This window comes from Symsagittifera roscoffensis, chromosome 6 (genome assembly GCF_963678635.1).
Source record: "Symsagittifera roscoffensis chromosome 6, txSymRosc1.1, whole genome shotgun sequence".
Taxonomy (NCBI): Eukaryota; Metazoa; Xenacoelomorpha; order Acoela; family Convolutidae; genus Symsagittifera; species Symsagittifera roscoffensis.
The window spans coordinates 38,857,041-38,875,058 of record NC_087067.1 but is presented as its reverse complement, the minus strand read 5'-3'; the positions used below and the strand labels follow the sequence as shown (position 1 = coordinate 38,875,058).

Genomic DNA, 18,018 nt, shown 5'->3' with positions numbered 1-18,018 from the left:
TAATTTTCGAAATTTAGCAATAACACATAATCCAAATTTTAGACCAACCATATCACAAAGTCCCATCCAACATATAATGACACACCACTCACAAGATGAAAATACTTATGAACAAATTATAGAACAACCCCATACCACCGCTTTTCAGTCTCAAAATAATAATTTTTTTAGCCCACGATGAGCCGACAACTTGGATCCCTACACCGTTCAAATTCCCATCCAACCAACCTCACTACTCCAATTACAATAATACCACTTTTTGCTTTCCCGCCACCCGATTTTCCAACCAGTAATGTAACATCAGGCATGAATTCCGATACTAATTCACACATCTCAGTTTTATACTCCACATCACAACTCAATAACCCGAATATTGAAACCCCCGATGAATTTGCCGACTCTGAACCATCTCCATCCAATAATTTTCACACCAACCCCTCAATTTTTTCCCAACCCCCTTTTCAACCAATACTACCAAATAACCCTGTCCCCACCAATTCTACACCCTCTTATGCTTCCCAAGTCACTCCAACCTATTCTTCACTTCATTCAGACCGATCATCCAATTCTCCAGATACACCCCAAATCTCCCCAGAACTAGATAATTTTATTACATTACAACAACAACCCTACCACCTTGACACCCCCACCATAAACCAAATTTCATCCACAATAGATTCATCCAACCCTCCTACCCCTACACCCTCTTCAATTTATACCGAATCATTAGCACCATCATCCACATCTACTGAATCTTCACTCAGCACTAATAGAGCTTACCGCACTTTTAAAAGAAAGTTCCCCAACCATCCTTTCCCAGCAAAACCAGGAACAGCCCGTGAATATATAAATCACCCAAATCACACTAATACAAAAGAATTTTTAGCTATCACCTTTAATACACCTTAAACACCCCTCACGACACTAACGAAACACGTAACTTTGTAGACGAACACGTTTTAATGCCTACCCTTCCTTGGACCTCATATTATCATTTTAGTAATCCCCTTTGCTTACCTTTATCTAACACTCACATCGATATAGAACGAAATAAGGACATGCTATATCGACTCACTACACCACTAACACCTAGAAAATTTACTTACATCGGATATAAAAAATCACTAAAAACATACACTGCACCCCGAGCTAACGAATATACGCTAGAATATTACGACCATAACATCATAAGAACTAACCAAGATCAATTCTTAGACGATGACCGCTTCGCTAACCCACAAATCACAGAAAAATTTTTCATTAAAACACCATATGTATTTACACTCAATATCTTTGATCGCAAATTTGACCACATCATCTCAGAAGCACTAACAGACACACAAGCCTACGAAAGTTTTAAAGAACGCTTCCAAATATTTTCACTAACCTTTCATTTCCTTGCACCACATGAAAGAGATTTGCACTGCTCACACGATATTATGTTGCGCACTAAACAAACTCACACATATACATATTATCGTTTTATCCAAAATCACTTCGACCTACACACTCCCTCCAGACAACCACACCACCGTTTTCAATTCATCAATTCCAAATACACCTCACCATTCTTTCTTAACTTCACATATTGCATTAAAGATACTAACCTTCATGGTATTCTTCGAAATTATGATCCCATAACCCAAATGTATATTTTTTGTCCCATCACCAAGACCTTCAACGCAGAAGAATCCCGACCCTTCCTTATCCCACACGAATTTGTTCAACCTATAGAAATCCCCATTTTAGAATTCATCCACAACACTAAATTCAATCACAAATTATATAATCTAATCCAAAACACACCTTATGAGTTTGCAGTTGGCACTGAAGAACTAACCACCATTAAAGCACTTCAATTGCTTTGGCCACTGCTTCAAACTAAAAATATCATCCGCATCTTAGCTAAATTACTAACAACTTCAGATCTCATCCACGACATCTTCCCCCACGGTTTCTTCCCCGACGACTAACAGGTAAGTATGAATTATACATATTATTAACTAATTAAATTAAAATTAGAAACTAACCATTCTTTATCCATGTCTTCTTTAGAATTTTAGCCTTCATCCAACGATCATCTGAAAAATTCACAAAAGAAAAATAAAAAATAGAAAACTTCTTCAAAACTGTTTAAGACTCTATTAATTTTTTGCACCAACAATTAAATAAACATAATACCAATGCAGTAATTTAATTTATAAATTTTTTTCCCCACAAGCAGTAAATCTAATTATGATGAAAATTTGTAACTTAATTTTTCCCAACAAATAGCAGTAAAATTTGAATTTCTATGTAGTAAATTAATAAAACGCAAATGCAGTACTAACCTTTTGATATTTTCATTCACTCGCACAAGAATTCTATCCAAACTCGCACAGCTCGCCCACGAAGAATTGTTTAAATAATGAATTTCAGTTTCAAGCTTTCACACTCAACAACTCTAACACACGATAACAAGTTTCAAACTTTCCTTTAACCCGGTTGGAAAGGAATTATATACTAAACAACACTAACCAACGCAGCTTACTAAACACCACAAATCATAGAATAACAGCATGACTAAGAAAAGGAAACCAACGGTACCCAAACCGGATTAACCCAGTTTAAAACTGGATAATTTATTCTTTTGAAGACTATTATAAAGTCTAAGAAAGAAATAATAAAACACAAAAAAGTCGAAAGACAAACCCATACCACAAACAATTTGATTTTTGAAAAAGGACACAACCAACAAAACATAAGAAAAACCACAACAAACCCAACATAAAACGTTGTCACATAACAGGACCTCTCACAAAAACCGCATACAATCATACTCCCACTCCTGGCCTAACCCACCAGAAGAGGACGTCCTGAGCATGCTCTATAGCCGGCCTAACCCACCGCGCTACATCCACGCTTTGTGACACACACTCCTATTTTTAATAAGAGCAACTCAAGAGTGAGTAACTCTTCAAAATAACTGAACTAAAACAAAAAGCTTTTGTGAAAACAACTAACCAAAATCATAATTAAAAAACATTAAACTAATAAAAGTTTTATAAAATGTAAATTATATTATGCAATATATAGATCAGCATACAACACCAAGGACGAACATCCAAAGACAAAACGACCCCACTACACTCGAAAAAGAATGGCCAACCACAATCGATATGCCGCTCACAAACACAACTCAAAGGATTTAGAGTACGACTTGACTTCGCAGAAAAGGACTTCATTGAACTAGACCAATGACCACCTCGATGTTCAAGTATACATACAGATCCGAGTAACCAGGCATCCCCTCCACGCACAATCTCCACGCCATTCCCAGACAAGATCAAACACAAAGAAGTTCTCATCAATGAAACAGAAAAACCTGACATAGCCAACCATTCTGAAATCAGATTTGAGTTTGTTGCGAAAACCCAGTCGTTGTCATGAGAAGACACAACGATTGAACCTGGAACTTCTCTAACAAGAGAACCCAGAAGAAATATGATGTTCGCCAAATACCAACGTCCATCATACATCCTTTGAATTACAGAAAGACTATTCTAAAAAAACTCTGTAAAACCCGGATGGGTGGAACCTGATCTAAACTACATTTTATGATTGGATAAATTAGATATTTTACCAATGTAAAGTATTTAATATTAACCAATCATGATCCATCTGACTAACAATCCACTTATTTGTAAGTGCTGAAATTACTTGTAATTTCAGCACCAGAGAGATTTGAATTTAACTTAGAAATTAGTTGACTCTCCAAGAAGACTTCAGCAGCCGCAATAAACCAGTATACCCTAGATCTATTGAGCCTAGCAGAGACTAGTTAAACAACCTGAGACTAGATAGTATAAGAGTAAGATTAGGATTGGTATTAGACTAAGAAGTTGCACGAATCTATCCGGCCGAAAATAAGATAGCGTGACGAGCAGACGGTGTACCCTATCCGAAATTACTCTATGAGTTATACACTTCGGTCCTAACTCATCTGGTGCGACCATAAGTCTCGAACAAGACCTTAATAGCTTAGAATTAACCAAAAATAGATTAGAAATTAGACAAAACATTTTTAAAATGTTACACGACAATAATTTAATCGAAATGTCTCTACGACTCAATAGATCAAAGCCAATATTCCGAACGATAAGAGAACTACCCGGAATTGGAAGAAGACCTCGAACCAGAGACGACATACGACAAAGTAGAAACTTACCATATAACCAATCTCTCAGATAACCAATATAAACAATTTCTCAAGAAATCTACTGTTTTTGTCGTTTACTTGATTTCATTAGTTCCTTCCAAATTCTGTTACCTTTGCTTCAACTTGAAAGGAATGTCGTTAAATAGTGTTAAACGGTCGACCGTTTTGGACGTAACGGGCTCGAATGCATGAGGGGGATGGGCATCTGCCCCCTCACTCTTAATCCGCCCCTGATGGTAGTTGTTTCATGAGTTCCGATTCGCTAGACTTATTTTTCGGATTTTATCTTATATCTTGGTTATCCTCATTACTTAAGCGAGCTTAAGAGCGCTGTGTTTTAGGGTCAGTTCAGTTTTTTCAACCACCTTCACTGTTTCTCGCAGTATATCAGCGAGATTTTATTCACGTCTTTTTTTTGACAATTGGGCAATTGATGCTCAATTTTAGGAAAATTTTGTGAGCGCAGCTCTAATCCTTTTCATACCAAAGTGCCAGTGCCGCTAAAAATGGGGTTTCTTCTCCATCTTTTCTTCACGATTGGACCTAAAGTTTTATGATGACCAGCGAAATAAAAATATTAGTTTTGATTCAGTTTTATTGTGTCACCGTTTTTTATCGAAAACGGGTCAATTGATGAAAGTTTTTACTGTCCGAAAAGTTTTATTATTATTTAGATTTTTATATTATTTTGATTTCAAAAAACAATTTCTCAAGAAATCTACTGTTTTTGTCGTTTACTTGATTTCATTAGTTCCTTCCAAATTCTGTTACCTTTGCTTCAACTTGAAAAAAAAAACAGTTTCATTTTTATTATAAAACTTTTTTTGTCATTTTGTGAATGCAAGTGCGACTTCGCTACTGTTTTTTTTGTCAAACGAGTTTTGCTCAACCTGTATATTCTTTTTTTCAATCGGTTGACAATTTGAAGTTCCATTTCTGGTTTCGGTTTTAGTTGCAAAACTATCTTTGTTGAGAGTCTTTGTTCTATATTTTTTCATCCGCTCTGTTGCTGCTTTTTGGGTCCTAAAATATAAACAAGACTGCTCGTATCAGGGCGAAGCCCTGAATGTTCCGACTGCCTTTTAGGGTTTTATGGAGCAGTAATAACATTTTAAGGTTTTATGGAGCAGTAATAACAAAAAATTAAATGTAATAAAATAAAAATAAATTTTTTTTTTAAATTTGAAATTTTTTATGAAAATCATCCCCCACACGCCATTTAAAGTACAAAAAGATAGATTTAGCTCCTTGTAACAAATCAATTATGGCAACTAAGCTTCTTTCAACCAATTTGGAACGATTTATAAGACGGATTAAATCTCCGCTTACGCGTTAACAGCGCGAATTATATTGCGCGTTAATTGTTCCAAATTGGTCAAAATGGCCAAAATGGAAATCTTTAAACCCTCATAACTTTACGAAAAATGATCACAGGTGAAATATCTTTTCAAATTTGAGCTCAGGACAACAATACCTTTTGAATGATATTAAAAAATCCGTCAAAAATGGCTAGTTAAAAAGTCGAAATTTGTCTGAAGAAAAAAAAGCCACCCCGAGCACAAATATTCCGTTACTTTCGTATCGAAAGTCGGAACAAAAAGATATATTTTTTATTTGAGCCCCATTTTTTTCGGAGATTTTGTGGGTTTATTTTTTTCACTAATTGACTGATGCTAAGTTAAAAACTTGCGCCATTCGGCTTAAAACTAAAAAAGATGGCTGAAATATACTTATTAAGCTACTTCTTTGAAACAAAATAGTTTCAGCAATTTTTAAAAACAACCACACTTTTTGATCTGTAGCGATTAACACCTGTCAGCAGACGTGATTTCTATCCTTTTATGGTCCATTAGTTCTGCTGTTTTTTGGAAACTATTTAGACAGTTTAGATTAATTGGGGGAAAGATCGACGGTTTAAGATAAAAAGCGGAAAACATGATTGCAATATCAGAATGGTGGAGACTTAGATCATACCATTGCAATAACAAATTGTTACAAATCCTTTATACAACAATCAAACTATAAACACAAGAAAATGGCTACCCGGTAAGCTATTCAACCAGCTAACCGAACGCCCATTTTGCAGAAATAGCTGAAAAAGCTATTTTAAACAGCAAATTTCAAATGTTTTGTAGAAATTTTTTTCTAGTTTTTAGTTTTTTTGATCTTGACGCTGGAAAATTGGGAAATTTTTTCAAATGGAAAGGGAAATTTAGAACTGAATAGGTTGGAAACTTTGAAGAGTTTTCGGTCTGGCGGGAAGTTTGGCGAAGGTTGGTTGGTTGAGGTGGCGGCGGGAGACACTGTGGTAAGTTGGACGTTGGTCCCCACTTTTGATTACATAATAATGCATGCGTGCAGTGCTTGCCAGTGGTCCGGCCGGTATGCTCGCGTGCTGCGCTGAGGCCGGACGGCAGCTGCTTTTAAATTATATAAAGGCCGCGGTGACAGCGGATTGATTTTGATTGACAGACGCGAAACATAATAGAACAGAGTCGGAATTATTGACCAATCAGGTTGCGAGGAGGTGAAAAAAAATATCCGGCCAAACTAGCACCTATGTTAAACAATAAGCGTGTTGTAGTATATGCAATAATACTCCGCCTTATATTTAAAATGAAAATACGACAATTCTATTTGATCAATTCTCATATTTTGTCTCTTCAATTTTTTTCGTAAATGAAAATATCTCATTCGCTTTAATCCAATGTGCTGAAATGACCGCCTTATTTTGTCAAACAGTCAACACGAATTGGATTAAAAATAAATGACTGCTAAAATGCTGAAGTAATTTACAACTGCAGTTCTGATGAAAAAAGAGATGAGATTAATAAAAAATATCTCAATTTAAAAATTGTTCTTCTTTTTTCTCATTTTGAAATACCAGGCCTCAATCCAACCTGTATTCAAGCGTCATCTTAATGTTTCAAAATTGATCATTTTAATCAGAATTCATACAAAATGTGTTCATTAATTGAGGTTCAATAACCCGAAATTACTCAAACTCTCCAGAAGAAAAAAAAAACACTTATTTAGTTGATTGATTGATTTTAGTTACCTGGGCTTTGAATAAACATAAATTTCATTCAAATTTTATGTGGTATTGTGCCTTCAATTTGTCTGCCTTAATAAAATTCCGACTTCAAAAACTCTTCCTGCAAAATTTGAGATTCAAAATTCTTCACCCTATCTTGAGTTCGTTTGAAGCTGCTGAATTTTGTTGTTATATTACATGAAACGCAGTTTATTGCCCAGCCGTCTTGTCGTTTTCCTTTTGTGTGGAATTTAAAAGGGGTTTAAATTCAGGCTTCAAAACAATTTTCAACGAACCCTAACTTTACCTTTTCCTTCTAAACAGGGTCAACCTTAGCGCAAAACTGCTTTTCTTGCTAATGGTTTTTTATAATTTTAGCGTTGAAAAAACTTCAGTTTATTTCCCCTGCTAGTCTTGCTTAAACTAGCAAGTAATAATTCCCCTTTAATTGGTTCATTGGAGAATTAATTAAACAATCACCCATTAAATTCAGAAAAGCCTTGATTGATCGAGCGATCAAATATTTCGTTGATAAATGTAAAGTTTGATTCTAACTCTAAATGTCTCTTTTGCCGTTGCCTTAGTCTGATTGATGGCCTTGCTGTATACTTGTAATTAATTAAAACTTTTTAATTGATTCTTAATTTGCCTCAGGGAAATTCTCGGAAGTCGCGAAATCATTATAAGACTTGTCCCGATGGCTTTTTCAAATTGCAAGTTGTCGAGTTGTTAGTTTCTGTTTGCATTCCGAAGTAGATTCATCCTTGTGTTAGTAAATCCGGGATAATACTCATTGGTTGACGGTCCCACAAATAACCAATTGCGATAATCCTCCTCATTTTTTTTTCACACCGGTTCTTATCTTTTCACTAGCGGAAATTGATCCTCCTGTCAAAATATTTGTCGCTATTCTTACCATTTATGAATACTGATAAACAACTCGTTTTATCTCATTTTACAGAAAAAAAAGCAAGATTTTTGCCAATCTACAAAAATTCATTACTTATTTTGGCGCCTTCTCGTTTTTCCTTTCACTGTTAAATTGTGAAAACCCTAATGAGTTGTTAATTTTATTTGACAATCATTGAACTGGTTGATTAGGAACAAAATGTCGCATCTTTGGTTAATGTTAATAACCAGTTTAGTAAACTGGGCGCTCGTGGCGATCAGGACTGTGGAAGGATGTCCAATGCAGTGTACATGCAGTGCCATCAGTGGTAATTTCTGTCCTGGTCTCAAAAGTCCCCTCAAAAGCGATGTTCTGATTGCATCTTCTACTGAATGGTAAGATATCTGCAGATATAAAAATTTTTTGGTATAAGTATGAAAGTTGGGTCCCTTAAGTTTAGATGGGTTGCTGACGAAATTTTTCTGCTTAAAATCATCCGAAAGATGGCGAGAAGTTATTGTTCCGACCATTGAAAAAAAATGGGAAGGAACTTCGTATTCGGGTGGGTGTGCTCAGTTTTTTTCATTTTTGTGTTTTTCACGCAAAATCTCAGGTACCACAAATAATCATTGGACTGCGTTGAGCGATATATCATATTAAAGCCCGATTTGAAAAAAGTGTTTGTAGAAATGTTGGTTTCATTCTTTGCAGAAAATTTTGATTTGTAGATTTATTGTAAATTTCCACCATTAATGTGACAAATTCACCCCTCAAACAAATTGAAGTTCATTTTCAAACTGATAAGAGCATTTCAGTGTTATAATAAAGGGGCTATATAAGTCAAGAAGGGCATACTTTACCCCTTCAATCCCATTATTGTTCACGCCTCAATGTCATAACCAGACCTTACTTAGGTCATTTATCTGGCTGCCTTTGTATAAAAGTGCCCATTAATATGTATCAACATTTCACGCGTCGTTGACTTGATAAAGAAAAATATTAAAAAGCTCGAAATTAACAGGTACTTTTGTATGTCAAACAATGGCGCTATGAGTCATCAGTTGGAAATCACCTTCATGAAATAATATCCGAGTGAAAAAATTAAAATCTTAGGTTTTAATTACGTCTTGATAAGGAATAGGAAACCTTTCAGAAAAGAGCTTAAATGATCATCATTAGCAACTCTTTTACCTCGTTTGTTGTTTCAGGTCTTTCGAGAATGGAGACTTTGAATATATACCAGAAGGGACGTTTGGAAATACACTTATAACCAAACTGTAAGTAAAGGAACCTTAAATTTTCAAATTCGCTTCCAAAACTTGGCTTCATGTTTTGATCGCCAATTAAACAGGAAAATTATACTTTTTTTAAATTTTGTAAGTTTAAATGGGTGTTCATGATTCGAATTTTACAATTCTCATTTCGATTATTTAATTTTAAATGCGCGGTGTTTAACCTTTGATCACATGGAGGCCTATAGTAATTCAATAATTTTGATCGACCGGTTTTTCTCTTTTCAAGCAAAATATCGTGGAGTTTGTGGTTGAACTTAGTAACTTAAAAAGTTAAATCTCATTCTAAAGCGCTGAAAACTGGTGTTATGTGTCTTGGCGGAACTTATTTGATGGAAATTGATTGGCATTTGGGGCTAATCCAACTTAATCCGTTTTAACCATTTTACCCACCAAATCTAACTTTGTACCCTGTCTTAGGCGACCCAATTTTGACCACGCGGACTCCTAAACACGTGACCAACGCTATGAACAAAATTTCATTCATACTATTCTTTTTAAAACATAACATGTATGTTTCGAAAGCTGTTATGAAGTTTTTAAGTTGGATTATATCAAATAATGAAAGATTTAGCTTTTTTGGGATCTAATTTGTGTATGGTGTCAGTTTTCCGTTTTGCAGCCGATTTTTTGAATTCTTATATCCCTAAATTGAATTAAATTTTACCTATGATTGAAATGATAAATTATTAAATTGTTTTAAAAGTTTTTGGGTTTTTGAAGCTACTCAAAACTTTTTTCGATCTATTAAAATGAGAAACTTAATTATCGATATTATATGAGAGATGTTACTTAAGTTAGTACATGTTAGCTAGCCGCAAAGAATGAGAGTATCACTGGTGTAATCGGTCAAATCCCGGAGCCTCATTCAATTAGCCCCAGTCGCCTATTAGCCCATAAATACAGGATTAGTACCATGCCTAGCCCGGGTCCGGGTGGTACTTTATTCGACCAATTTACCCGCGTCAGCCCTCCAAATTACTATAACTTCTATAACTAACAGGTTTTGATATAAAGCTATTACCAACTGAGGATTGAATTTCTTTTTGAATCCAACCCACTTGTCGTATATTTGGGTAGATTCCTTTTTACTTGTCCAAAAATTTAGGTTATTGGGCAAAATTTTGAGATTTTGAAGAATATTGCATTTACTCGAAATGCTATATGTAATCGTCGAAATACTATATTCAAGTTTTGAGTGTTAACAAATGGCTTAAGTGGAAATGTCTGTTTGTTGTTGGTCAAAAATGTCTCAAAATATACCCATGCCCCTTTGGAAATGATATATGATCCTGCAGAATGAAAAAGCTGCTTTGATTTAGGTCAACGACAGTGGTTTTAAATTAAGACGGATTCTGAAAGTTTTATTGGATTACTTCAAATGGTGGCATTGAATTGAACTCTTATTCAACGCTTATTCCGTCAGCTTCAAATTACATTTTACAGTAAAATCCGTGAAGAAAACATGATCTATCAAATAAATTTTTTTAAATATACAATTTTTTCTCAAAATTTGAACTTATTTAAAATCGAAAATTCTGGGTCGAAAATTCAGTATTAATTTGAAATTCCAAAATGTTTTTTTGCGAGAAGAAGAATTTGTGTTCTTGAAAAATTTTGTTGAGTTTCTGAAAATTTGAAGATAAATTAGGATTTCAATTTATGTTTTTGATTCGTAGTTTAATTTTAGTTTTGTAGCTATTAATCAATCGATAATGACTTTTCAGAGAGATCGTATACGACCATCAGACGTGCAAAAACAAACACATGCCTGTGCTTATTCTAGTCTATAGTAAAAATGAGCATAATCTCTTAAGCCTTTTTCGATCGATGGTAAGAACACTCAACCGAACATCTATCAGTCATGGCATTGTTGACAGATTAAACTAAAACAACACTGTGTTAGCAGCGAGAAAATTGAACAGAGCACGCTGCTCATTTCATGAAACTTCACGTGAATCGAATAAAAGTGACAGCGCTCGTTCCGGAATTCGCCAATCGTCCGCGTAATTGCCACCAGCGCCACCACTTAGTCGTTAAGTTCTATCATTAAACGGCAAAATCGCCTTTTTTAGTTACACTTCAATTGATGACTGATTGCAAAACCGTTGAGAAATTACTCATTGAATCTTTTTGTCTCCGTTTTTTTTGGAGGGGGGGGGGGTGGAATAGGGATGCTGGGGCTTGAGAAAAGCGTAAATTGACTAGATTGGATTTTTTGGAGTAGAAAAGTTCCAGCATATTCCAATGAATGCGACTTTCGAAAACGGAGGCGCCGAAAAATATCAATGTATGTATTGTTATTTTTCATGCCGAACATTTTAAAATCTCCTCTTGACTTTTTATAGATTTATTGGATATTTTACCACATTGAAGCCACGCCACTTTCATACCATTCGTTCAATGTCACGTGTGCGCATGTTGTGGAAAATTGATTGATTCATTTTTGAGGCTCCTAACTACCAACAAAATAATTGATTTGGAGCTGGTTTTGTCAATCAAATCGATGTTTCTATATTTAAGTTTGAGTTTTCAGCCGTGATGCAATAATGACTAGTGTTGGTCGGTTCATGTCGCTATCGTAGCGTGATAGCCCTTGAAAAATTGTTAAATCCACATGATTTTCTGAGCAAAATTGATATGCGTCTTTTTATGTTTCTGGTGCTGCAGTTTCCTGCTGTGCTCTGCGACATCCTTTTAGTTGGCACTTCGAACTTTGATGCGCAATATATGCAAATGACTCAATCATTGTTAATAACTTTTTAAAATTTTTTGTATTGGTTTTTAGTTAACAAATTGAGGTTTCAGTTTATAATTTTTACTCCATGAAACGATTGTTTGGTTTTTACGATGGCTCTAGGCAGATGTTTTTTAATGATTCTAGAAGTTAATTGACTCATTACGCCAGCGGAAGGCGTTTCAGAGGAGCATCGCGTATATCAGTGTCAAAATTCCCTTGTTTTTTGCTAACTAAAAACCGCCCATTTCATATTTAAGTCATTTACATGAATTATAATTTGATTTTTATAGACCTTTAGTTCGATATTTCTTTTGTTGTATCTGATAGGTTTTTGATATTATGTGAAGGTTTTGAATAGAATAGAGTCATTCTAATTTTAATCTGAGGTTTTCTGATTAATAAGGAAGTCAAGTTGAAAAAAAGCTGAAAAAATAAGACAATAGGATGATGTGTTGCCTTGTAGACGAGTCTTTCTGCAGTCTAAAACTGCCTCTTAGCATAGTTGCATTTTCTCCTCCTCTCTCAATATTTTTTGTTTGTATTTTTTTCCTTCTTTAAAGTTCGCCTGCTTTTAAATATAATTGCAATTTTTATGTTCCTATATTTCATACAATTCTGCTTTAGCATCAAGGTCGGATTATGTAATTGCTATATAGAATTTTGCTCACTTTTCTAATAAAACTTGCAACTTTAATGCATTTTAGGAGAGTATTAATTACCCTTTTTTATGATCCATCTTGATCGATTGGTCCTCATTAAATTTTTTTTTCTCTCAAGTTTGAGTCATCAAAAAATCCTTCAAAAATTGTACTTTTTTGAAGTTATAATAAAATTTTTCTTTTTAAGAGGCAGTAAGGTGTATTCGTGCTCCTCAGTTTTGATATATAGAAGTAAAAATTTTGTAATTATGTTTTCCCTGTTTTCAAAAAGACACTTGTTAAAATTCAATAGACTGTTATTGAATACACCCCTCCCTTACTGAAAAATACAAGGGTATGGATGTCAATTTTAGAGTGACCAAATTACTGCATATTGCTATCTTTTGTTTTAATTTTTTTCAATAAGTTCCCTGTAAGCGTACGGCGCGGACGGTTAATAAAAGCTGCATGCTTTTATTGGTAAAATATTCGAATAACAGTTTTTTTTCGGTCAGATTTGGAAAAAATTGGAAAGGTCATTTTATTTTTTCTGTTTTTAATGGGATCGTATGAACATGGTCGTGAATAATTAATCCCTGTCTCTTTTTACTTGTTTAGAGCTTTTTTAATAACAGCGCCGAGTTTGCATCCTTAATTTACATCAAAGTTTCAGTCGGGCATGAAGATGAAAATGTTAAAAAATGAGTTTCAAAGTTAAACATCCAAGCAAAATTAAAACCTAAACAACGATTTTTCAAAAATTAGAAAGTCTAATTTACAATTTTATACAGTAGTTGCAGTTTTTTTTGCATTTTTGCTTTTAATCATCAGAAATTGTCGATTTTTTCTTCATAAAAGTTTGCTTGTTTTTTTAATTCAAGGATAAGTTAATTTGTGCTCTTTATGCTAAAGTGTCCTGTCATCATAATTGAATCAGAGATACGTAGCTTTTCAAACAATCAACTATGAGTCACCGCTAAGGTTGCTTCTTCTTCTAAACTGACATCAAATCAGCTTGGGTGCAAATTTTCAAGTACCATTCCAGTTTTTTTGGGATGTTTCCAGACAAACAATACTCTAATTGATAAACTGCACCGCGCAACTGGCAAATGAGAACGCTTTAAGGCTCTATTCAACTTGCAGTGCAATGAACTTACTACTGATTTCTGGGCTAAAATTGAATAGACTGTCCTTTACGGGCTGTGCGTTACGAGTTTAATTTTGACCGTAATTTAATTTGATTTAGAGTGGCAAAGAAATAGCAATCAGTCGAATCAATCAGTAACTAGCTATTGCAAAACACCACACCACACAGACAAGTTGTTTAGTCTGTTACCATCTTCCCTGCCTTCATTTTTGCTCAGAATTTAAAATGCTATTTTGAGTTGAACAAAGGCGAATGTGATTTTGTACTTGTGTTAGATTAAAAAGAATAGCCTGATAGCGACGTTTTTCCTGAATAAAACAGATTGCCTATTTTTCAAAGAAAAATGCACTAAACCTCATTTCTAGTCAAATGCCTCAAAATTATTTGAAAATGAAAATATTCTCTTCTTGCGTGAATGAAAAAGCGTTTATCAGAAATCTTGACTTTGCAAATTATCATCAACTGAAAAAACTATGAAATTATGTTGGAGTTTTTTTTGAAATAGTAGTCTATGCAATATTCTAGCTTCGCGGATTTGAAAACAATAAGCTTATTAAAGTGATTTTTGTACTTGAAATTTAACTTGAATTTTTTTTCGCTAATGCCGAGAAACCTGGCGCGACATTTTGTCGCAAGCGGCAATTGGTAGCATTAAAAAGAGACAATTGGCCGCAAAGCCATTTTCCACAATAAATAGAAAACTAATTCGAAATAAATTGATTTTGCAATGCACTGTTAGCAAACGCCCACACCTTAGCAAGTGTTGGATTTGATATGAAATGTTTCAGCGAACTACTAAGCACTGACTTATGATTAAGCATCCTTGCAAAGCGAATTGTCGCCTATTCTAATTGGGGTAGATTTTTAGTTGCGACCAATTGTCGCCTCCGACGAGTAGTCGCCATGCGATTGAAAACTAGTAGATTAGTAGCTGAATATTTTCAATATAACAGGATTCTCTCTATTCCATCAATTGTACATGTGGTTCTTCTTCAGTTGTTAAGCCTGAAGTTGAAAGATAAGTGGCTGAAGGTGTGAACAAAAACCACTTTCATCATGGCATCATCCTTATCACCTTTGCCTGATTGGCTTTTCAGCTCGGTGTGAAAACAACTGAAAAGAAAGGGGCAACAACCTTTTTTCCATTGATTTTTAACTATCATGTCAACTTTTTGGAAATTTTAAACAAAGCTGGTTGCTAAATGTGTAGATGTTCTATAAATTTTTTCGCAAAGATGGTGACATTTTCATTTTTGTGTGATTAATTTTAGTTTTTCCCTTGCTAAAATCAAAAAATGCCAAAATGAGTTCTTGACGAAAGCCCCCTTTTTTGAATTGCAAATAGTCTTATGTTTCTGCCAAATAGATGTCGTTAAAGTAGCTAAAATCTATTTTTGGTTTTGACACTTTTTTATCCTCATTTTCTGAAATAATCGATTTCTTAACGTCACCACAGCTGAATTTGTCTTTAGCTCGTTTTTGTTTTTCTTCAATCAAAGCATAAATTGAGAATATCTCCTCAAAATCTCAATTATTCATCAGTGCTCAATCTAAACTCTTGACATGGAATTTAAATGACAGGCCTGCTGAACGTATTAAAAATCTTTATTTTTCTGTTTTGGCAGTTTTAATGTGACAGATTTCTTTTGTGCTTTTTTTCGCATTTATTTGTTCTTGTGTCCATCAATTTCTGAGACATTGCGTCCCTTAAATAAAGAATTAAACCGGAGCTATCGTTTTGTTTCAATGATTTTGATTGAAACCTAAAAAATTACAGTTTTAGATTTCATTTGACTCTATTTTTTTAAAAATATATATATTGATGTTTACATGCGGTTGAAACTAAAATAATGCTATTTACAAGAAGTCACAATTATACGTTTTGTGCTTTTTATCAGTGCCATTTTGTCTTTCTGACATTTAAAAAAAGTAAATATCGATGTTAATATTGTGACTTAGATTTAGTCAGCTAATAAACAACTAAATGGGAGTGAAATGTATATGATTAATAGATATATATTTTTCTTGTTTGGTCGTATTTTTATTGGTATGTCACGTTCTTCATATGTCATTTCAAATGCGAGACAAGAAGTTGAAATTTTAATTTCATTTACTTGACTTTCAACTCTTACATCTTTTTTGGTTCGTTTTTGCATTTCGATGGTCTCTTTTTTATTTACAAGCAGATGAGAAATGATTAACACAATATGAGTTTCGCTACTGTTAAAAAATTTTTCAAACCAAATTTTGTCGCTGTTTTTTTATAATGTTAGCTTGTGTAATGAAAACTTAAATAAAACCACCTTTAATCAGATTTCTTATACTGTAAAGTTGGCTAGACTTTCGGGAAAAAGTTGTGAGTTTGCAGAATGAAAATAACTCAGTCTTTGCAGAAAAGTAGTGGTAATTTAAAAAAAAATGATCGCAGCCATTTAGTTTAATAACTAGTGGTTTTTGTTCATCGAATTTCTTTTATCTTTTAAATTAATTTTGATTGTCATTTTGATGTTAAATGCAAGTATCTCATAACACACGGGCACCATGACATCTCCCTCCCCCACGGTTGGCCCTGCACTGAGCAGGCCGGGGGCTAATTTAAAATAATTTAAAAAAAAAAACACGGAAGCTCGCGGAAATGTAAAACTCGCAAAGCGTAAGGTCGCTGTCAACGCAAATTTAAATCGGCTATACAAAAGGCGATATTGGCAATGAGCGAACGCTGGCTGCGTTGCGCTAAAAATTGGCACGAGTGATATAATTTTGTTTGCCGCTGTGCCAGATAATTTTGTGTGGAAACGTAAGAGATTAGTTCAATTGGATATTTTTCCATAAGTTGCGATTTCCATAAGTTTTGCGAGTTGGTCTTTTTGTTTAGTTTTCTTATAAAAACAAGTTTTTGTCATGGACTTTTTTAAAACGTTTTCTGTAAAATTTTTGACGGAATTTTTTTTATATCATTCAAAAAGTATTGTTGTCCTGAGCTTAAATTTGAAAAGATATTTCACCTGTTACTTTTTTTGTAAAGTTATGAGGGTTTAAAGATTGCCATTTTGACCAATTCGGGGAAAAAACGCGCGATATAATTCGCGCTATTAACGCGTAAGCGGAGATTTAATCCGTCTTAGAAATCGTTCCAAATTGGTTGAAAGGTGCTTATTTGCCATAATTGATTTGTTACAACGAGCGAAATCTATTGTTTTGTACTTTATATGGCGTGTGGGGGATGATTTTCATAGAAAAATTTTCAAATTTTAGAAAAAACGTTTTTCATTTTATTTTATTTCATTTAATTTTTTTATGTTGTTTATGTTATTACTGCTCCATAAACGCTAATAGGCAGTCTGAACTTTCAGGGCTTCGCCCTGATTCGAGCAGTCTTGTTTATATTGTGATTCAGGTTTTTGTATTCTGAATCATCATTTACATATATGTTTTAATCATATCATACATATATCATGAACACATCATATATCTATTCTAAATCTCATAATAGGAAGCGAAGTTCCTATTTGCTGAACATTTTATACACTTTTTTGTGAACTGCTAAGAGCTTACATAATTTGTAATTCGACAAATGTGTTTCTTGATAGTAACATGTGCAGTTTTTTTTGAAAAAAACTTCCGCTGTTTTAGGTGAGCCGTTTTGATTTTCCTCTGTACTAGGACCAGATTTAGCAAAGTTTTTTTTTGTCGCACTCAAAACTATTTTTGAGCAAATAAGTGTTTTAAAAATGTAAACAAAAAAGTATAGCTTTTTGCGGCACGCGCTTCCCCTAGATTAAGATATTTTGGCATGTTTAGCGCGCAGAACGCCTTTCGAACAAATTTAGGGATTATTTCATTTCGAGAAATTTAGGAAATTATTTGCTCGGGTGGTTTCTTTATTCAGACCAATTTTAAGAAACTCTAGTCGCTCGGTGGATCGAGCTCTTGATCTGCCGTATGTGCACATGTGCACATGTACATGTGGATCAAGTTAACATCCTCCCCCCCCCCCCCCCCCCCCCAAAAAAAAAAAAAGACGAGTTTATTAAATTTGCCAAGCGCTGCAAGTAAAATGCTCGATTCTGATTGGCTGAA

At 34.2% G+C, this 18,018-nt stretch overlaps 1 protein-coding gene across 2 annotated transcripts in view; it reads left to right on the top strand.

Moving 5' to 3' along the window:
- Positions 1-18,018, top strand: part of LOC134847550 (adhesion G protein-coupled receptor A3-like) — a 54,646-nt gene that overhangs the window by 21,804 nt on the left and 14,824 nt on the right. The window contains exons 2-3 of one of the 2 annotated variants that reach the window (XM_063864618.1): positions 8,378-8,516; positions 9,330-9,398. In XM_063864618.1, the coding sequence (XP_063720688.1) occupies positions 8,422-8,516; positions 9,330-9,398 (164 nt within the window). In that variant the 5' untranslated portion in view covers positions 8,378-8,421. Of the gene's footprint in view, positions 1-6,410; positions 8,517-9,329; positions 9,399-18,018 lie in introns of those variants that run through there. The other variant, XM_063864617.1, reaches the window with a different exon arrangement.